This window comes from Microcebus murinus, chromosome 1 (assembly GCF_040939455.1).
Source record: "Microcebus murinus isolate Inina chromosome 1, M.murinus_Inina_mat1.0, whole genome shotgun sequence".
Classification (NCBI taxonomy): Eukaryota; Metazoa; Chordata; class Mammalia; order Primates; family Cheirogaleidae; genus Microcebus; species Microcebus murinus.
In genome coordinates this window covers 78,350,553-78,372,993 of record NC_134104.1, presented here as the reverse complement: position 1 = coordinate 78,372,993, position 22,441 = coordinate 78,350,553, and the positions used below count along the sequence as shown (strand labels likewise).

Sequence of the window (22,441 nt, the reverse complement as noted above, 5' to 3'; positions counted from 1 at the left end):
GTCGCTGAACTAGGTCAAAGAGAGGAAATAGAGACTTTGTAGGATGATAATCAGTTAGATAGTCACCGAGGTGGCAAAGGAATTGGCTGTGGGTTAAAGCTATTTTCTCAAAAGATGTGTATGGAATAAGACAATTTAGGAGTTTACACTTATAGAGCAAAAAGAAGGGCAAGAGACAGAAGAGCACTAGCTGAACCCCAAGAGTTGAGTCCTAGAAAAGGGACCTGCAGACTGAAAAGGAGTGATGACTGAGTACTTTAAAGCTAAGAAAGCTCTTCGAATATTATGTATTGGAATTTGTGTGTGCATGTGTGTCTATGAGAGAGTTTTTTTTAACTCGAGATGTCTACATACTCTAGTAATGATGATGCAAGTAGATTACTGGACTAAAAGTAGGAAGGGTAAAAGAAAGGTATATACTGCTAGCAAAGTAAGAAGAGGTAGGTCAAAAGCTAAGAAATGTTTTATAATAGGAGAAATCTTATACTTTATATTTGAATGGAAGATAGAAAGCAGGAACTTGGGACTTTTTAATAGATGTGCCAGGGTATTAAACACGAATTTGTTGTAGAGTTAGCCCATGAATTCAGCAAGCCCAAAGCAATATGTGATCTTCCTTCCCAGAATTCTGCATTCTCTCTTTGTTAATGGCATCATTATCCCACCTGCCAATTAGGCTCAAAATCTGCCATTTTTTATTGCTCCTTTAACCACGTGTTTCCACCCATAGGAAGGCCTGTCTGTTTCACCTCTCTCTGCAGTGTCTTTTGCACCCGTTCCTCCTTCCATTTTCATTATTCTGAAAGTTCAGAAACCTTTCATCTCTCCCTGGACCCCTGCAGTGACTTGCATCTTGGTCTCCCTGCCTTCTGTTTCTTCCTTCCTTTGCTTTATCCTGTACACTGCTGACAGGATAATTTCCCTAAGCACAGTACAGACCATAATCAACTCCCTGAGTTGAACACCTTTAGTAGCTCCCAAGTTTTCTGTGGAATAAATTTCAGATTCCTTAGGCTGACATTTGAGGCCTAATCTTTTCTTTCAGTCTAATTTTTCCCTCCTTTTGCATGCTACTGCATTCTATTAAAAATTCTAGTTCCCCCTAACAAGCTCGTATTTTCCCATGTCTGTGCTTTTGATCACACTCTTCTCTCTGCTAGGTTTACCCTCTCTGCTGACATTTCTCCTGTCAAAGGTTCTGCATGGGCTTTAAAACTTAGCTTAAAAGCTATTTTTCTCATTTCTTTTCAAATTCCCTCTCTAACCAGTTGAACTAAATTTTCTCCACTGTGCTTCCATAATCATTTCTGCCTTTATAAATAGCAGTGATCACATTATACCTTTTATTTAAGATTTGTTTATCTGTCTCTCTTTCTAGTTCCTAATTCCTTTAAAGGCACCTTAGCATCTCACACATAGTGGGTACTCAGGAGATGAGAGCTGAGTTAAAGCACAGGAATGACTGTGATTTGATAACTGTGTGTGATTGTAAAAAGCCCATTATACAAAACCATCTGTTCAAGGAACTATTTGTGGACACGGCAGAGGCCATTCATTTTATTGATGTGTGCAATAGCTGACTTCTTTTCTGCGATACCTTCACTCTCAGGTTATCTTACTTTTAAACCTCAAAGCAGTTCTCTTCCCTTGTGGATGGACAGATTTTTATAGAGTTATTTAAATTTAATTTAAATTTAATTTTAATAGGATTATCTAAGAATTCCTGAGGGAAACATAATTAATATTTCTTTGAAATCCTACATCCACATCTCTGACAATTCAGTTCTCATCCAAATTGTGCTAGAAAAATGCCCAAAACCACTAAATTGTTTCCCTGTTAGAGTATGCGAGTAGTTGTATTTCTTCTCTAAATGGTATTGAACTCAATTGTTGCAGAGTCTATAAAAGAATCTTTTCATGTGTCTTCAGTAATGAGGCTTTTCCCCCCTTCTAATTGTATATGGTTTTTTTTGCATCAAGCCAGATGGTCTATTGAATAAATGGTCTATTTTGCTCATCAGGTTATGGTGGAGAATTCAGATTTTACTCCCTCACAAGTAGGGTGTCTCTTTACATTCCTCGCTCGGCAGCTTGCAAAGCCTGACAATACCTTGTTCGTAAATAGAACGCTTTTTGATCAGGTAAGTGTCTTTAACAATGAGAACTAGAAATGTCTTCTGTTTACTGTACAAAGTTCACTGCATTACACTGTTTCTTAATATGACAGGCTATTGAATAAATGTCTTATCAAGGAGAGGCCTGTTCAGGTTTCTGATCTAAATAGGGGTGTGTGTATCTTCATGATGTGTTCCAAGTAGTATGACTTTGCCTAGTATCCTGATATCATGAGAGTATGGTTTTGTGGAGATTGGTTTATAGAGAATTCTGTTCTCTCACTTATTCTGTTTATCTAAATTATGTAGAATTCTTTGCTCAAGAATTTTCCAATTTAAGTATTCCATCTCACTGGTAGTAAGACTATGATGACCAACTACTGAAAAAGCGATTACTTTTGGAAAATCTGAATTTACTTACAAATGACTGACTCTGAAGATACCTCCTAATTCCAGTTAAATATTTCCTACATTTCTATAGGTGGCAAAGAAAGTATTTTTTGACTGGAGAAAGTAGCTAATAATGACTAGCATTTACTGAGCACTTAACAGTGGCAGACATTGTTCCAAAGCTTTATTTATATGTATATGTGAACTCAATCCTCCCAGCAGTTCTGAAATAGAGACAGTTACCCCCATTTTACATATAAAGAAACCAAAGCCTGGAGAGATTAATTTATCCAACATCATACTTATAAGTATTATTATTAGTAATAAATGTTCTTGTTAAGTATTAATAAGGTTAGTATTCAAATTCAAGTGGCCTAACTCCTAAGTCCATGCTTTGTTTGGTCCATGGTATCATGGAATGTAAAGATAAGGTATATAGATAACACTGCCTTCTAGTTATGTTTCTAAAAGTATAGAAATATGTGTGTAAGACTCAAATTGTTAGCATATCTGAGCCTGATGTTTCATGTACTAGGCCAATCAGTTGGGGAGGTACTGTACACCTGTGGTATTTGTTATAGCTGAATGGGAACAAATTGGTGATATTGAAAGGCTAATTATTGTTTTTATTAAGACAGTGTTATGGTTTGAGTGCTGGTATCAAATAAAAAATACTTTTTCCTTGGCCAGGTCCTTGAATTTCTCTGTAGTCCTGACGATGACTCCCGACACTCTGAACGACAGCAGGTATGAACTACTAGAACTATTTTTGCTAAAGGATGGGAAAAAAAAACAGAGTAAACTGGAAAAAACTCTTCTGTGCTAGATCTCGCCAGACATAAGGGAGAATGACTTGTGCCAAACCCAAATACTAAGCTGAAGTTAGTGGCAACCAGAAAATAGAGTGATGGTTGTTGGAAGTACAGTTATAAGGAGCTTATATCAAACTAAATTCCTAGGTAGCCTGGACCTGTCTTGCTTTCACCATGATGTCAAAGAGAATATTTCATCCTTCTGCAGTACATAGCCACGGTTAGCACTTGTTTATATCCTGCATTCCTTCAGTGTCATTGATCTGGTAACCTCTGCTAGCTGCTATGGTCCTGAATCAGAAAAGCTGTAGGATCCTCAGTATTGGCACACTTAACTTTTGAGAGTGTCCTAAAACCTCACTGCAGTAGGGCTGACCATTCTGGAGACTAGAATTCATCTGTTCCTCCACTAGTTATTGTGAGAAAATAACTATTTGATTACTATTTCTTTCTATTTATGCCACTTTCTTGAGGGTCATTTCTAGGAGTAGGAGTCTTTAGAAGCTTACCCACTGTAATCGTGAGCACTAAGAGTATAAACCCATTTAGTATTGATAGCCAGACTTGGTCAGGTAGGTAAACTACAAAAATTAAGTACTTTGAGAGCTGTGCTGATTTTTTTTTCTAGTAATAATGCACAGCTGGGAACTTGAGACTCAGCTAAAGACCACAGGATAGCAATAGTGACCCTTTCTTTGCATACCTGTGGCCCAGTGACTGCTGTAGACTATCTTAGGAAAGAGAACAGCTGTTGAAATTTCGGTTACTCTTTTTTTTTTTTTTTTTAATTAAAAAAAATAATAAATTTGGGGGGGTACAAGTTGAAATTTGTCATGTGTATATGTTACATAGTGGTGGAGTCTGAGCTTTTGGTGACCCATGACCTGAGTATTGTACATTGTATCCCATAGGTAATTTTTCATCCCTTGGTTACTCTTAAATTACATTGAATACAAATAGTAATGTGGACCCCCCTCATTTCAGCCACTTAGTTTGGTAAAAAGTAATTGAATGACCCTCAATATTCTTGCTTTATTTTATTGTGGTAACATATACATCACATAGAATTTGCCATTTTAACTATTTTTTTTTTTTTTTTTTTGAGACAGAGTCTCACTTTGTTGCCCAGGCTAGAGTGAGTACCATGGCGTCAGCCTAGCTCACAGCAACCTGAAACTCCTGGGCTCAAGCAATCCTTCTGCCTCAGCCTCCTGAGTAGCTGGGACTACAGGCATGCGCCACCATGCCCAGCTAATTTTTTCTATATGTATTAGTTGGCCAATTAATTTATTTTTATTTATGGTAGAGACAAGGTCTCGCTCTTGCTTAGGCTAGTTTCGAACTCCTGACCTCGAGCAATCCGCCTACCTCAGCCTCCCATAGTGCTAGGATTATAGGTGTGAGCCACCACGCCCGGCCCATTTTAACTATTTTTAAGTGTACAATTCAGTGGCATTCACATTGTTGTGCACTCATCATTACCATCCATCTCAATAAATTTTTCATCTTCCCAAACTGAGCCACCATACCCATTAAACAATAACTCCTTACACTCTCCTCCCCTATCCCCTGGCAACTATCATTGTGCTTTCTGTCTTTATGAGTTTGACTACATTAGATATCTCATGAAAGTATTCATGAAATCATACAGTATTTGTCTTTTTGTGTTTGGCTTATGTTACTTAGCATAGTGTGTTCAAGGTTCATCCATATTGTAGCATGTATCAGAATTTTCTTTGTTTTTAAGGCTAAATAATATTCCATTGTATGTTTATGCCACATTTTGTTTATCCATTCATCCATTGATGGACATTTTGATATTTTCTACCTTTTGCCTATTTTGAAAAGTGCTGCTATGAAAAATCTCAATGGTTAATGTTGAAAATTTAACATGTAAGCATCAATACTACCTGTGGACAACAGATTTTTAGAGAACCATAAGACATAAAAGTGAGACAAAAACTCATTTCTTAAAAAGATATATGCAGACATGTTCAGCTTAGTGGAGGGTCAGTTCAGTGTCCTAAGGGCTTATTTGCAAACACTGTGGCATTCCTTCCATGTTTAAAAAGCATAGCCATTGATCTTTTTCTAAGACATAACTATAATATGATCAACATTATAAGGTCAGTCTACCCCTTCCATATGTGAAAGCAAGCCAAAATATCATCAAGTAATGAAAGCAAAAGAAAAAAAATAAAATTATAGTCTGCATGGCTGAATGTACTCTTAAAGAGCTAGTAAATTCCAAAGTGTTCTCATTCATTTATTTTAAATGTTCAGGTCCTTTTAGAATTGCTGCAGGCTGGAGGCATAGTTCAATTTGAAGAGAGTCGGCTCATCCGTATGGCAGAAAAAGCTGAGTTGTAAGTTGTTTTGCAGCCATATATTAGTTTTCTACAGAACTATTAATTACATTTCTCTAACTTGAAGTCCAGTTTATTGATGCATTCCTGCTTTTTTAATTAGGAAAGGTTATACAGATAATGACAACAACAAAAACCTAATTGCAAAAGTTTTTGCCTTTCTATTGAATTCCAGAAGTTACTTAAATTTGCAGAAATTGGCAGGGTAAATTTGAAGTGTTTGTACAATTGTTTTGATATGAAAGTGGAATAGTAGTTTATGCTGTTTTATTATTTTAGATTTTTTTTAATATTTCTATAGTATTTCATAGACTTTTGACCATTAAATATTTTAGAAACAATGCAGAATTTGACATAGAAAATATAAGATAATATAAAAATAAGATATAATACTTATTATTTATAATACTTATAATACTTAGTATTTATAATACTAAGATATAAGACTTAACACTGCTATTTATCTAGTTTGTTGAATGTTTTGAGATTTAATTCTGAACAAAGAAACTTTACATAAAATGTTTACAAATTATCAATTGATACCTAACATATTGACTATTTCTTATGTTGATTTAATTTTTTTTTTGTACCCAGCTTTGAAATTTCTTATAAACAAACATAATATTTAGCAGCACCTTAAACCTATAGGTAGAGAAATGGCAGATACTCATCTCCCTTAGATATTTAACATAACTTTAACAGAAGAAATCACATCTACTATATTCGTTTGTCTTATTACTAACCTGTGTGTCTGAGTAAACTTCTTATAAAAATAAGCTAATTAACCACCTGCCTGTTTGGTACATTGAAGTTTTTCTTTTACATTCTAGCTATCAAATCTGTGAATTCATGTATGAACGAGAACACCAATATGACAAAATTATTGATTGCTACTTACGTGACCCATTGAGAGAGGTGAGTTAAGAGACTGCTTGCCTCTTTCTTACTCAGTGTTCCCTCCTTATTGAGTAGAAATAACTATTCAGTAGAAATATTTGGACATGTGTTTGCTGAGCCAAGGTTTTCTTTATTCACCAGGTTTTTAATTGAGTGATTGCTATGAGCCAAGTATACGTTGATAATTAAAACAGCTATAGTTCCTGCAGTTTTGGAACTTACAATTTAGTGATGGAAACTGACAGTAAATAAGAAAACCAAATATATGATTACAAATTGTGATAAGTGCTGGGGGAGAGAAACTGGGTCCAACTTTAGAGGAACTGACTTATCCCAAGCGGCCAGGGAAAGAATCTCAGAGAAAGTGACATATAAACTGAGTTTTGGAAGTTGAGGAGCCAGCCAAGCAAAGAGCCAAGGAAAGAGTGTTCCAGGTTAGGGCATGGTGTGTACAAAGGACCTGAGGTAAGGAAAAAATTGACATGTTCAAGGTACTAAATAGAGAAATTATATAGATGAAGCAAAGAAGGTATAGGTGGAGCATAATAGACAAGGGTAAGAGTGATTTAAGATGAAATTAAGAATGTGGACAGGGATTACCAAAAAGAAAAGTATGATATTCCTTCGTTAGGTCATTGAAAGTTAGTAAATTAAAACCAAAACTAATCAGTACAGGTTTGTTGCTTCTAAAATTCTATACTAAGCTTTGAACAATGACTCATTTTAGTGTCAGTTTTTCATCAGTTAACTATTCTAAATAATTTCCCATTTTCAAATAATGTTAATAGTTATTTACCACAACTGGTACAGATAGTAGTGACTAAATAAATATTGCTTAAGTGAATGAATGGATAAATTATATTGTCTTGTGCTCTTCAGGAGGAAGTCTTTAATTACATTCACAATATCTTATCCATTCCTGGACACAGTGCAGAGGAAAAGCAGTCTGTATGGCAGAAAGCAATGGATCATATTGAGGTACTGATTCAATAAAACTTTTTAAGCTTATTTGAATGGTCACTTAACCCAAATTAACTTTATGCTAACTAGGCATTGGCAGGTATCATATTATTGATTTAATTGAGGAGTAGTCTTTTTCGTGTAATTTTTTCTACTTCATATTTGTATTTCTAAAGCCTATGTCACACCTAATTTATTATGTTATGACTTCTGAAAATAGCCCACGTTCGATCAGCTAGTAACAAATTGGAATATTAGTGGGTTTTTACACAGTTCTTAGAATGATTCTAAGAGTACTGTGGATCTTTCTTTCCTAATAACATAATGGGAGTCATTCCCTCCAATCACTCAATGGACTTTTAGAAAAATTACTGCAATGAGTTTCTCTCTGGTATTTTTCCCTTCCTTATGTAATGGGACAATGATTCTGACCTAGCTTGGTCAGCTGATTCTCTGCTTTTGTTTATGCATGCTGTTTTATAAGAATTTAAGAGTTGACTTCAGTGTCAAAACAAAAAGTCCTTTTTAAAAAACCTGCTTATAGATTTCCAAATAGGGAGACTATATGTGTGAAAAGCATGTGATCAGAATGTATTCTGAAAAGGGGCTCCAAAATCACTCCTTGCTTTAGTTTCTTTATGTTCGTAACATACTTTTTTACCTTGGAAACCAACAGAGCTAGCAGTTTTGTTGAAATCTATTCTGCTTTATGTTTATTTTTATGTTATTTGTATATTCTATTGTGTTTATTTCTGATTACTAAAAAATAGTAAGGAAAGATACTGAGGTAATCCTAGTGTTCAAAATAACATTTATATCTGCAGAGTTTCATTCTCCTCAAATTCTCATAGCAAGGGTCAAGTGATAGATTTAGAGATGTAATGAAAGATGATTATTCAACATATTTTAAAAGTTTTTATTGTTATTAAAAAGTAGAAGAAAGGATGATCTCTGAGAAACATTGCATGTGATAAGAATACTTGGTTTTAGTTCCTGAAGGTTGTAAAGTTTAGAAAGCTTAGAAATGTGAACAGCATCTTCTGAGAAACATCTGGCTTGAAAGGTGGTAGAGTTGGTCATGAGACGTGTTGCCTGAAGTAATTTCCACACTCTCATATAAAGGATTGAGAACATGGCATATGTTATTTAATGTTGTCATATTCTTGCTAGCAACAAGATGACTGTATCTTGGCAAAAGAACCCAAGACCTTCTCCAATTTTGAGTTTTATATATTTTTCCTTTAATCATTTCATGTTCTTTTTCGTCATCCTCTTCAAGTCGCATATTTACTTTATGGTTCATTTTTCATTTCACCTCATCTGCATTATACAGTGGTGTGAGCACATGGGCTCCAGACATCCAAAAATGAAGCTGTATCTCTCTGCCTTATGTGAAATGTGATGAATTAATCAATGAGCAAACAAATTACTCAGCAGAAAACTTAAGCTGGAGAAGCAGGAAGTATTTTTGCTACACAACAATTATTTTTGCTGACTATTTTTCCCACATCTGCACATTTTTTCACCTTGAACTTTTTATTATTTCTTAAGGCCACAATTACAAGTATATAGACTTTTTGTTGAAGGACTTCTGTGTCTTCAGTAATGTTAATATAATCAACATTAAATACATAAGGGGGGAAAGCCATCATAATGAAGTGTTCTCATAATAGACACAGATTATATATTAGTGATTCTTAACACCTCTGGGGCTCTAGACATCTTTTGAAAATCAAATGAAAGATTTGGACCTATCCTTCATAATATTGCACATGTGCATAGATTCATAATTCTGTTTATAGTTTTGGGGATCCACAAACCCCTAAAAGCCATTCTTAGATTGGGTATATAGACTCCATGTAATGAATTTCTGGTTTAGATGGTTTTTCTAATATGTAGAAAACATGTTTCATTAGGTTTTCTTTTTTTATATTTTTTATTTTGAAATATAAAAAGGATTCAGAAAAGTACATAAAATAAATATATAGTTTAATTTTAAAAATTAAAAAGCAAACATCCTAGGCCCAGAACAAATAATAGAATATTTCCAGTACCCCAGACTCTTCCCATGTATCCTTTTCTGATCATAATCCTTTGGTTCCCTTTCCTCCCCAATATATCCATTATCCTATATATCTATTATCCTGAGTTTTATGACAATTTCTTGCCTTTCTGGATCCTGTTATTGCATATACATGCAACCCTAAATATTTATGTTTCTGTTTTGTCTGGTTTTGAAGTCAATGTAAATGAAATTTAATTCTATTTTTTGTCTTACTTTTGCTAAACATTTTGTTTGAGAAGTTTGTACATTTTGTAGGTAGTTGCTGCAGTTCATTTTTATTGTATAGTATTCCATATTGAAATCATATATCAGTTTATCCATTCTGCTGCTGATGGACATTTCAGTTGTTTCTAGCCTTTGACTATTAAAAATAGTCTGTTTATGATCCTTTTTATATTTGCATCTTGAGCACAGCCATATGCATTTCTCTAGGGCAGGGATTTTCAGTTTCATCTCCAAACCAGCATCAGCTGAGAATTTCATAGAAATGCAAAGTCTTAGTCTCGACCTCAGACCTACTGAATCAGAAACTCTGAGTGTGGAGGCCAGCAAAATGTGTTTGAACAAGCCCTCCAAGTGATTCTGATCAATGCTAATTTATAATCTCTGCTGTAGGGTATATAATTGCTAGTTAATTGAGATTAATATTTTAAACTTCATTGGATGCCAACACTGTATGAGAATTACCATTGGCTCTGTATCTTGCCAGACTTTCAAACTTTGCCAATCTAGTGGATGTGTAATAATATCTCATTTTGTTTTAGATTTACATTTTCTTAATTACTAATACGATTCACAGCCTTTTCATACATTTATTGGCTATTTAAATTTTCTCTTTTGTATATTGCTGGTAAGACTAGAAATTAGTGCAACCTCTGTGGAAAAGAATTTGGAGATACCTCAAAGAGCTAAAAATAGAAATGCCATTTGATCCAGCAATAGCATTATTAGGCATGTACCCAAAGGAACAAAAGTCATTCTATAATGAAGACATCTGAACTCAAATGTTTATGGCAGCACAATTCACTATTGTAAGGATGTGGAAACAACCCAAGTGCCTGTCAATCCATGAGTGGATTAATAAAATATGGTATATGTATACAATGGAATACTATTGAATTATAAAACATAGCGGTGATCTAGCACCTCTTATATTTTCCTGGATAGAGCTTGAACCCATCCTCCCAAGTGAGGTATCGCAAAAATGGAAGAATAGGCACCACATGTACTCGCCATCAAATTGGCACTAACTGATCAACACTAAGGTGCTCCACAGTAGTAATATTCTTTGGGGGTAGGGAGATTGGGGGTGGGTAAACTCACAACTAATAGACGCAATGAGTGTTGTAGGGGGGAAAGGGCATGCCTCAAATCATGGTTTTTGTGTGGCAAAGTCATAACATGTAACCAAAATGTTTGCAGTTCCATAATATCCTGAAATAAAAAAAAAAGGAAAAAAAGAAAAAAATTCTTTTCTTTTGTGAAGTGCCTGTTGAAATCTTTTGCTCATTTTTCATTTGAATGTCTCTTATGGGATTTGTAGGATTTCTTTATGTATTGTGGATGTTAGTCTTTTTTCAGTGATATATATTGCAAATATCTTCTCCCATTCTGGCTTTTCCTTTCAGTCTTTTTATGGTTCTTTTTAAGAAAAGGTTTTTAAAATTATTTTTAAGTAGACGAAATAATCATTTTTCCTCCTCTGTATGTCTTCTTTTTTTTTTTTTTTTCAATCTTTAGATCTGAGGTCCACCTCAAAGAAATTTTTGTACATAGCATGAGGTTAAGTTAATTTTTTAGAATACAGATGCCCAATTTTTCCAGCAGCAGTTATATTAAAAGGTTGCATTTTCCCATTGCTCAGTAGTGCTACTTTTATCATAAGTATATCAAGGATCTATATACACTTGGTCTGTTTTTCTGGACCACCTTCTGTTTCATTGGCTTGTCTGTCTCTACATCTGTACCACACCAATCACACTATTTAATTTATTGTTTTTTTTAGAGACAGGGTCTCATTCTATTGTCCAGACTAGAGTGCAGCGGCCACAATCATAGCTCACTGCAGCCTCGAACTTCTGGGCTCAAGTGATCCTCCTGCCTCAGCCTCCTAAGTAGCCGAAATCACAGGCCCATACCACCACACCCGGCTATTTTTTATTATTATTATTTTTTATAAAGATGGGATCTTGCTATGTTGCCATGCTGGTCTCAAGCTCCTGGCCTCAAGTGATCTTCTGCCTCAGCCTTGTAAAATGCTGGCATTGCAGGCATGAGCCACCGTGCCCGGCCAACACTATTTTAAATAATGTTGCTATGTAATAAAGTTGTGCTGTCTTTAGGATACTCTTGGCTATGTTGACTTTTTATACTTTCAAATATATTTTAGAGTCAGCTAATAAAGTTTCACAAAAATTTTTGTAACTTTTTGATTCTGATAGGCATTGCATATCTGTCAATCATTTTGAAGATAATTGACAATGTTGACAATATTGGGTCTTCTCATCTATAACCCTTTATTTAAGATCTTTCTATAAAGTTTTATAGTGTCGTCTGTAGAGATTTTCTATCCTAATTAGATTTACTGTCACAACTTCATTTTTTAATTTTTATTTCAGGGTATTATGAGGGTACAAACATTTTGGTTACATTTTATGTATTTGCCTCCTCCAAGCGAGGGTTAGAGAGGCATGCCCTTCCCCTCTACAATGCTCACTGTGTCCTTTAGTTTCATATTTTTTAATGCTGTTGTTAACGGTATTAGTATTTCTTCTGAAGTCATTTTATTAAATTATACTTTCTAGGAATTTTTCCATTTTGTCTAAATTTCCAAATTCTTGACATAAATTAATAGTTTCTTAGCTTTTTAATTTCTGTAGCTCAATAGTAATATCTCCTTTTCTGTGATATTGATTAGTTATACTTTCTCTCTTTGGAGATGTATTAAAGTACTGTAAACTACAGTTTTTTTGTGTCAGCTAATTATTATTAATCTACAAATACTACTTAACACAGTAGTTACTAGCTATATCATGAATATCATAGTTACAATAACTTGTATAAGTTTTATTTGATAATATACTATTTTGGTATACATTTGGTCTTTGCATTTTAGCCATGTATTATTATGGTTCTGTTTGGTCACAATGTTCCCCCAGAGAAGGTGCAGTTAGAAAGGTAAAATAATAGGTGGCAGAAGCCAAGTAAGAAGACAGTTTCAAGAAGAAAAGGATAGCCACTAGTGTCAAGGAAAGTTCAAGGAGAAGACAGAGGTCTTAGATTTGACAGAAATAGGTCTTATACAGAATTTAATTAACAGTGGTTAACATCTTAGTCTCAATTAAAACTTAGGACCTTAAGTTTATTTCTTAAGACACATGTAGTTTCAAAATCCATTAGGCACCAGAAATAAAGTTTTAGAATTCTTAGCCAGAGAAATTGCAACTATACTCTTTCTCATTTCTTCAAGTTATTACTTTAATCTCAAGGTTGAAATTCATTGACAGAGGATTTGGGAAGCTTTTGTTCCTTCTGTTTTTCCTGTAGCTATCATGGCTGAGATCCAGAATTTTACAATGCTTTCATTTTCTAAGAATTCTGAACTACCTTTTTTTTTAAAAATCAAATTCTGATTTCTTACATGCCACATTTCTAATTTTGCTCATTTGCAATGTGCCCTTTAAATTGAGGTCCTATATCATGGTCTTCTGAAATGTAGTGTGGACACTTGTGACAGTATAGGGGTTGGTAATCATGCCTCATGTCTATGGATATTCTATTTAAATGAACCGTTAAAGATGACTTTGTCTTTTCCTTTAACTCCAGGAACTCGTGTCTCTGAAGCCCTGTAAAGCTGCAGAGCTGGTTGCTACCCACTTTTCTGGGCAGATTGAAACAGTCATTAAAAAACTTCAGGTAAATGTTAAAACATACGGGAAAAAAAATCTAGTGGGGAGACCATGATTAAATCTTCACCTAAGAAGTTTTGATTGTAGTAATTTCTTCAATTGATAGTTAATAACAGTTTCTATACATTGTCTCTGCTTGTATGTGTATGTGTATTTGAGAACAGTTGTGTGATCTCTGTGTTTGGAAATGAGGGAGTTCATCTTTGTATCAATATATAACAAATATTAACATCAAAGAAATATTTTTGGAACTATAATCTGTACTTAGTTTAGAAGTCATAATCCACAAAAGATTCTTTTTTCTTTTGCTTTAGGACCCACAACCTTTGAGATTCATATTATTTATTCATTCAGGACTTTGTCATCCTTAGATTGCATTAGTACTGACTATTTAGAATTTTTCTAGGAAAATCTTAATTAGAATACAGCTATATACTGCTGAATTTTGAGAAATCCAGTTAGAAGTACTGTTTAATGGACCTACAATTCCACTGTCCACTTCCCATGGGGGTACTAGTGTTGGGCTTACGAACTACTGTTATGGCCACAAGTGATAGCATAGGGAATAGGACAATGACAGGAACGTGAGGCACAACCCAGAGTCTGCAAGTGGCAGTGACAGTGTGTGGAATACCTGTTGAAGGTAAAAACCAGAACAGCTGGCACGAGAGGCAAAAATATGGAGTTCATTTATTTAAATACTCATTGAGGCCCCACTCTGTACCAGTGTGCTAGGCTCTGGGGACACAAATAAGAATTCCACCTTTCCTTTGTTTTTCCTATGGAACAGAGAAGCATTTACGTACATAGCTACAGTACAATGTTAGAAAAGCTACCCTAGAGATATATAAAAAGTGCTATAGGAACAAGAGAAGAGAGTGATGTGTTGTGAGAAAGACAAAAATGCCCAGAGATACCTAAACTGGTCTTGAATGATTGTCATCAGTTTTCCAAGCAGAGAATTGGGAAAGGATTTCTACATAAAAAAGATGAGGGGAGATAAAGCGCTAAGGCATGAAGCAGCATTCACAGTCAGAGAATGGCCAGGTCTATGCAAAGCACGATGTGGTGGGGTAGAAGTGGCACTAGATTAAGCTATAAGAGATAGTTTGGAGGAGAGGAACTAAATTATAGAGGCTGGAAAATATAGCTTGGGGCCTGATATAGAACAGTCTTATATGTGATGTTAAGAAATTGACAGCATATCTTCTGTGTACTGGAGAATTACTCACTTTTTTTTTTTTTCGAGACAGAGTCTCACTCTGTTGCCCAGGCTAGAGTGCCGTGGTGTCAGCCTAGCTCACAGCAACCTCAAACTCCTGGGCTCAAGCAGTCCTTCTGCCTCAGCCTCCCGAGTAGCTGGGACTACAGGCATGCACCACCATGCCCAGCTAATTTTTTCCATATATTTTTAGTTGGCCAATTAATGTCTTTCTATTTATAGTAGAGACGGGGTCTTGCTCTTGCTCAGGCTGGTCTTGAACTCCTGACCTTGAGCAATCCTCCCTCCTCAGCCTCTCATTGTGCTAGGATTACAGGCAGGAGCCCTCGTGCCCGGCCAACTAATCTTTTTTAAGTAAAACTTTAGCCAGAGAAGTTGCCACTATACTTTCTCATTTCTTCAAGTTATTACTTTAAGCTCAAGGGTGAAATTCATTGACAGGGCATTTGGGAAGCTTTTGTTCCTTCCGTTTCTGCTATAAAGACTCATCCATTAATACAATAAGTATTCATGTACTTGCCGTGGGCCAAAAGCATTAAGTACTGAGGATACAAAAACATAAATTTGATCCCTCCTCTTAAGGAAGATGACAAATAAGCCAAAAGACAATTATAGAATAGTTTGACTTGGATGATAGAGCACTGCCCAGGGTACTGAGGAAGTACATGGAGGGACATGAAGTCCAATCTAGTGAGGGCTCGTGGGAGGATGTTTCTGCTAAAACTACTCAACCTCTAGAGCATCTCTCCCCTTTCAAGTCAGCAGTTCTGGTAAATCTTTCCAGTTGTGGTGGTGGTGTTGTCCTTTAAAATTTAAGATTATCAGTCACAGGATTTTCTCTTTTTTGTAGTCTTTAAGGATATTAAGAGACAGAAAGTCCTGGTAAATGAATATAATTCTTCAGATAAATATATAAAAGCTGAAGTATAATAGATAAGAAAAAGGTATCTGTTTGGATGTGATCTAGATGCTTATGGAGTCTTAGACTTTTTTTTTTAAAAAAAGAAATGAAGTATTTATTTCATTGCAGAGCTTTATTGATTGTGTGAGAATCACACACACATCTTATAAAGCACCTTTAATTTTTATGGCAAGAAATATGCCTCTGACCAATTGTTTTCAGAATTCTTAAAATGAAAATAAGCCAGAATGTTAAGTTATAACTGGAGGAAAGTTGTGTAAAATAAAACAAAGTGATAGGGAAAAGATATAAAATCAAAGACTGATAAATATATTTTAGAAGTCATATTCTAAATGACATTAATCCTTTCAGCTTTGAAAGTCCCCTTGCTTTTTCCAGGTAAGTTTTGAACATGTCAAAAAATTAAAAAAAAGAAGTAAAACTAAACAGTAATAATTTTTGCTTAGGTTCCAAGAATGTAGAAACATTATTTATATAGTATTCAAAGGTTTATGTCATTGAATCCTCACTGTTACTCCGTGTACAAGGCACAGGAGATATTGCTGTCCTCTTTTTTTCACATAAGGAAACTGAATTGCTGAGAGAATAAGTGACTTAACACAAAGTCACAGAGCAAATAAGTGGCAGAAACAGAACCCAGATTTTATGACATATTGATTGCTGACATGTTGCAATTTAATTGTCATCTTTTCTGTAGTTGATTAAATTGTGGAGTTAATGGGCTTTCTTTGGTGGTGCTAGTGAACTTGGGCCTCAAACTCCCACTCGACTGAGATAACTATCTCATAGCAGCAGCCCATTGTCATGGAAAGACCAGGTGAGGGAATGTTAAATCCGTTGCTCTAGCCAGAACTCAACCGTCAGCAGAGCAGTTCCAAGCACCTGATACTCTGAGAGTCAGCCTGCTGGGAACAGCTCAGGGATTTGTCTCGGTAGAGGTCTTTTTTTGGCCATAACAGGATGTTTGTATTCCCTTTGCACTCAAAATGGAATGTGTAGTAGTGATTAGAATTATTGAGAGGACATAAAGGACCTCCAAAGGATTCTTTAGAATATCTTAGATCTCTACAGAGGGCTTAATGGAAATAGTCATACATCTGTTCATTTTAAAGGGATCATTTAGAGTAGTTCTTTACCATGGCATAATTTGAAAAATTTGTTTTAATATTTAATTGTATTTTTTATTGTTTTTCTATTCAGAACCAGGTTTTGCTTTTCAAATTTTTGAGGAGTCTTCTTGATCCAAGGTATGTTAATAAACTTTGGTTTTTCAGAGTACATAGATGAGAAATAAAAGTAAATAAATTGAGGTTAAGATACCAGCCCATGTTATCCAAATAGTACAATTATCTCTTGATTTTTAATATTAGTAGGAGTAACTTACATAGATAATATAAAAATACACGATCTGAAAAACAGATTACATATGGGGTAATACTTTTCTTTCCATTTGAACATGAGTCTAGAGGGAGAGTTCTCATTGATGTCATAATAAATAAAATAATGAAGCCATGCCTTGCCATGAGAATGTGTTTCAGGAAGAATTTGATGACCATATAGCTTCTTTTTCTGTCCTAGCTTCACTCCTACCTATTCCTTCTTTCATGCTGTAGACTGTTAGCTCTACTTTCCCAAGTAAACACCTGGTTCCCAGCCTACCTCTAAATTTATTACTTTTTATACTCTGACTTGATCTGTTTAATTTTAAATAACTTCCTGGTAATATGGGAAGGAACGTTTTTTCAATTGCTGCTTCTGGGACTTATCAATAAAAACAAACACAAAGAGATTATGAAATTAGTCATGAATTTGTAAGCAAAGCAGTACTGCATATGAAATTTTAAAGTTTTGCTGTGACTGAGTAGAGTACATTGGGAGTTGAGTGTAATAATATTTAACATCCTCTAAGATAGTCACTCTTAACCAAAAGTGTGTATCAGAATCACATATGAAGCTTTAAAAAATATAGATGCCTTGGCCCAACCTGCAGAATCATTGATAGTGGGGCTATTTTGATGCACACCTAGAGTTAACCATCACTGGCTTAAGTGTAATACCCAGGATGGCATAGCTTTCATATCAGACATACAAACTTTAGGTTCATTACAGTATACACTGGCCATTGAAAACAGGTATTTACTTATTTTAGCAACTGTAATATCTATTTTGTTATTCCAGTGTTCTATGCTATTTTAAAATTCCAAAACACCAGTAATTTTTTTATTATAGAAATATTTTGAAAGCTCATTTATATATATATATATATATATATATATTGGAGACAGAGTATCACTCTGTTGTTGGGGCTAGAGTGCCGTGGTGTCAGCCTAGCTCACAGCAACCTCAAACTCCTGGGCTCAAACGATCCTTCTGCCTCATCCTCCCAAGTAGCTGGGACTACAGACATGCGCCACCATGCCTGGCTAATTTTTTCTGTATAACTTTTTTAGTTGTCCAGCTAATTTCTTTCTATTTTTTAGTAGAGACGGGCACTTGCTCAGGCTGGTCTCGAACTCCTGGCCTCGAGCTATGCTCCCGCCTCGACCTCCCAGAGAGCTCATTTAAATCTTGAACTCATTTAAATTTAGAGTCAAACATGTATGTGCAGATTTTTAGAAAAAGCAGTCTGACTATCCCACTTCACCCTTATTCAAGACCTTTGCAAAGTATCTATGTTTTAACTCCCTGTCTCAGATATCTGTTATCGAGGCTAGATATCTTTTAAAAAATTTCTATTAATCATTTGTATTTCGCTCAGTCAGTTTGGGCCCCTATCTACTTTTAAAATTAACTGATAGAGATACTTTAGAAGTAGAATTGGGCGTAGGAGGGAAGAAGGAGCTGGAAAGAGGATGGAGAGAGCGGGAAGAGGGAGATATGGAAGAGCAGGGTAGACACTGAGCCAGGGGGAAGAGGAAGGAAACGCCCAGCCCTCCTCTCCATCCCTTTCTTAGAGTGCCACTTTTCCCAGTGGCACAATTTCCTGTTCCTCCTCTGTGCTTCCTCTAGTGTTAGATCCATTTTCCTCTTTTTTTTTTTTTTTTTTTTTGAGACAAAGTCTCACTGTATTGCCCAGGCTAGGGTGCTGTGGTGTCAGCCTAGCTCACAGCAACCTCAAACTCCTAGACTCAAGCGATCCTCTTGCCTCAGCCTCCTGAGTAGCTGGGACTACAGGCATATGCCTGACTCATTTTTTCCATATATATTTTTAGTTGTCCAGCTAATTTCTTTCTATTTTTTTAGTAGAGATGAGGTCTCGAACTCCAGAGCTCAAGCGATCCTCCCACCTCAGCCTCCCCAGAGTGCTAGAATTACAGGCGTGAGCCACTGCACCCTGCCTAGATCCATTTTCTTAAGGCCCAACTCCTTTTTCCCGAGGATAATTTATTTTAACCATCCTACCTAGAGAGACACAAGCTGGAAGAACAGAGGAAGCTAAGCTTTGAACTTGGCATTTTCTCAAATGTAATAAAGTATAGACAGTAGGGGTGACCAAATTTACTTTTCTAAAATAAAAAATCCAGTATTAGGTAATGTAAATGTCTATTTTATTACTAGGTCAAAGACCTAGTGTTCTGCTTTGAGAGACTCAATTCTTGAAATCATATTTTCTCCTCTTACTTTATGTCTTTATACAGGAGGCAAGCATTAATTTAAATTATGCTCTAAACTTATTTAATTGGCATTTCAATCATTTTTATATAAAGAATATTTTGAGTGATAGTATCTCAGTCTAACCTGTAAAAGCCTCTTTGACTCACAATGTAAATACATATATAATACTAGTAATACATTGAATTTTGGATTGAAGGAGAGAAAGGAAGCTAAAAAGGTTGAGTGTAAGGCCCAGCTCAGGTGCAGTGGCTCCTGCCTGTAACCTTGCACTCTGGGAGGCCGAGGTAGAAGGATTGCTTGAGGTCTGGAGTTCAAGACCAGCCTGTGTGAGACCCTGGCTCTACAAAAAATAGAAAAATTAGCCAGGTGTGGTGGCACATGCCTGTAGTCCCAGCCTCTTCAGAGACTAAGGCAGAAGGATCACTTGAGCCCAGCAGTTTGACGTTGCAGTGAGCTATGATGATTCCATTGCACTCTAGCCAGGGCGACAGAGTGAGACCCTGACTCAAAAAAAAAATAAAATAAATAAAATAAGAAAGAAATGAAAAGAAGCTCAAGCACAGAGGGAATAAAGAAAGAAAGGAAGCCCTCCCTTTCTTGCTTTCAAAGCTATTCTTAGATAAAGTTTTGAATTATAGAAAATTTGTCTTTTGTGCCCTATGAACTCTACCCACCCCATTCTTTCTAGGGGTACAGGGTTCACATAGTTCTTCAGGCCCTCTGCTTCATAAGCACATTCAGATATAGAGTATTCTTCATAGATTTTAAAAATCCAAATTACCCCCTCTATGCCCCAGTCAAAACTTTTTTCTAATTGTTTTCTCCATTTTTGTACTATGTGGCACTTTTCTAATGAGGAATATACAAGTAACATATGAATACAATAAAGCATATGTATGGGGGGAAAAAAACTTTTCCTAATGCCAGTGGACGTCAAGGGTGAGAAGAGAGCAGATAGCATGGCCTGGTTTACAGACTGACTTCCCATCACATTTTAGCCTTTTTAAGTGACTATGTTTGTTATCTGAAGTAAAGGATAAGATTCCTGTCTGCTACTGGGCAAACTGAAGTGGAGAATGAAGGGAGTGTGGAAAAAGATGTGGGAACAAAAGAACATCAAGAATAGGTAGACTGGCTCTGCCTAGCCGTTGTCACTGACAGGCCAGCTTTACACTATTTTTGCCTTTGTTTCTTCCCTTTCTGTTCTACTTAAGCAGTAAGTTTTTTTTAACCTCCAAGTTTTTTTTCCCCATGAAACTCCTCTACCAGCATTCTGGAGAGTAGGGAAATGAAAGAAAACAGTTGTTTTGATATGAGGACTACTTGTATGTATATATCATATCAGAATGTTGCTGTTTTTGCTTTTGCCCCCAAAACCAGAGTTAATAGGATTCTCATTCTTGTATATATAGTTTATTCGTATTTGATTTAACATTTACATGTGTTCGTGCAGTTGTTTTTGAGGGGTTAGCTTTTTATTCTGTCAATAGCATTTTTAAAGGAACAGATCATCTAGTTGAATTCACATTTCTCCGTCTTTACCCAATTTCTTTAAGTTATCTCTGTTATGTAAATAATTCTATCGGTAGAATTAATTGACCTACAAAGATATTGGTGGCATCTGTACATAGAAAGATTAGATTGTTTGGGGTTGGGGGGCAGAGGAGGCTAATCCTTTAGAAGCAAATTACTTGCCTGAATTAAGGCCAACAGCTTGGGAGAAAGGATTTGCATCCTCTTCCAGTTCTCTCCTGGAGGACAGCTGCCACATAAAGCCCAACTCCACCCCCACTCCCAGGGTGGATGCCTGCTGGCCACGAAGTCTCACAGGAGTCCTCCTGATACATTTATGTCCAGATGCAAGTCCTGTGTGCAGTGGGGATGCTTAAAGGATAATGCAAAAGGACACTGATGTTTTATGTGAGGCCATGAGCTGCATAAATGGAATAAAGAGAATGTACAAGTGTATTTACATTCAGAATATTTTCCTCAGTATGGTTTTTCTGGTAATGTTGATTTAGCCTTTGTTAACAATGTCCTGGAGGCCTCTGAAATATATAGTATGCTTTTCTTGTAGGAAAAAAACACATAAAACATCGCAGTGTATTTGAAAGTCTTTAATCAAAATGAAAATTAAACATTGCTAAGAAAATGAGTTGCTTTGTCAAGAAGCAAAATATAGATTATAGAAATGCTTCTACATTTGGTTTTAGTTGAATCTGCCCGTGTTTCTGTGGATGTTTTTGAAGGGACATTTAAAAATATTGACAGTAAAATTAAAAATTAGAAGGTTATATATGTTCATGAACATTGACATATAAAAATATATAGCAGCTTCAGTGAGTGCCTGCAATGGCCAAGCTAACTGTCTGTTTGGCCAGGCTCTCCCCTGGATATCATATCTTTGGTTAGTATTTTGCCAGCAACTCAAATTCAACTGTTTAAATCTAATACATCATCATTTCCTAATCTCCGGTGCTTATGTCAGTCTCTCTCTCCTCCACTTTCTTTTTCTCTCCTTATGTTTATGTATTTCTATATATAATATATTGTTACATATTATATTTTTATATATAATGATATATATTTTGTATATGTCTCCTATGTCTTAGTCTGTTTGCATTGCTATAAAGGAATATCTGGGTCTGGGTAATTTAAAAAGAAAAGAGGTGTATTTGGCTGATGGTTCTACAGGCTACAAAGAAGCATGGCGCCTGCACCTGCTTCTGGTGAGGGCTTCTGGGAGTTTCTAGTCATGGCTGAAAACAAAGTGGGAGCAGGTGTGTCCAGTGGCGAGAGAGGCAGCAAGAGAGAGGGAGGGGAGGAAGATGCCAGGCTCTTTTAAACAATCAGATCTCATGAGAACTCACTCATTACCATGAGGACAGCATTGAGCCATTCATGAGGGGTCTGGCCCCAGACCGCACCTCCCACATTAGAGATCAAATTTCATCATGAGATTGGAGGGGACAGATATCCATACTATATCAGCCCACATACATTTATTTCTTTATTCCTTTATTCAATAGTTATTTATAATGAGATTGCTATGTATACAAACTTTTTACAAGCCCAGCTTGTTCTCTCTCCTTTATTTTCTCTCATAGCAAATGACATCATCCATCCATTTATTTCCTTTAGCAGTTTATTGCATACTAAGCACTGTGGCA

The 22,441-nt window shown here is 35.8% G+C and overlaps 1 protein-coding gene across 3 annotated transcripts in view; it reads left to right on the top strand.

Annotated features, from left to right (window-relative positions):
- VPS8 (VPS8 subunit of CORVET complex) overlaps positions 1-22,441 on the top strand; it is a 216,251-nt gene that overhangs the window by 116,006 nt on the left and 77,804 nt on the right. For all 3 annotated transcript variants that reach the window (XM_076003376.1, XM_076003373.1, XM_076003368.1), the window contains exons 29-35: positions 2,022-2,141; positions 3,195-3,251; positions 5,600-5,682; positions 6,513-6,597; positions 7,459-7,557; positions 13,430-13,519; positions 16,857-16,903. In XM_076003376.1, the coding sequence (XP_075859491.1) occupies positions 2,022-2,141; positions 3,195-3,251; positions 5,600-5,682; positions 6,513-6,597; positions 7,459-7,557; positions 13,430-13,519; positions 16,857-16,903 (581 nt within the window). The remainder of the gene's footprint in view (positions 1-2,021; positions 2,142-3,194; positions 3,252-5,599; positions 5,683-6,512; positions 6,598-7,458; positions 7,558-13,429; positions 13,520-16,856; positions 16,904-22,441) is intronic.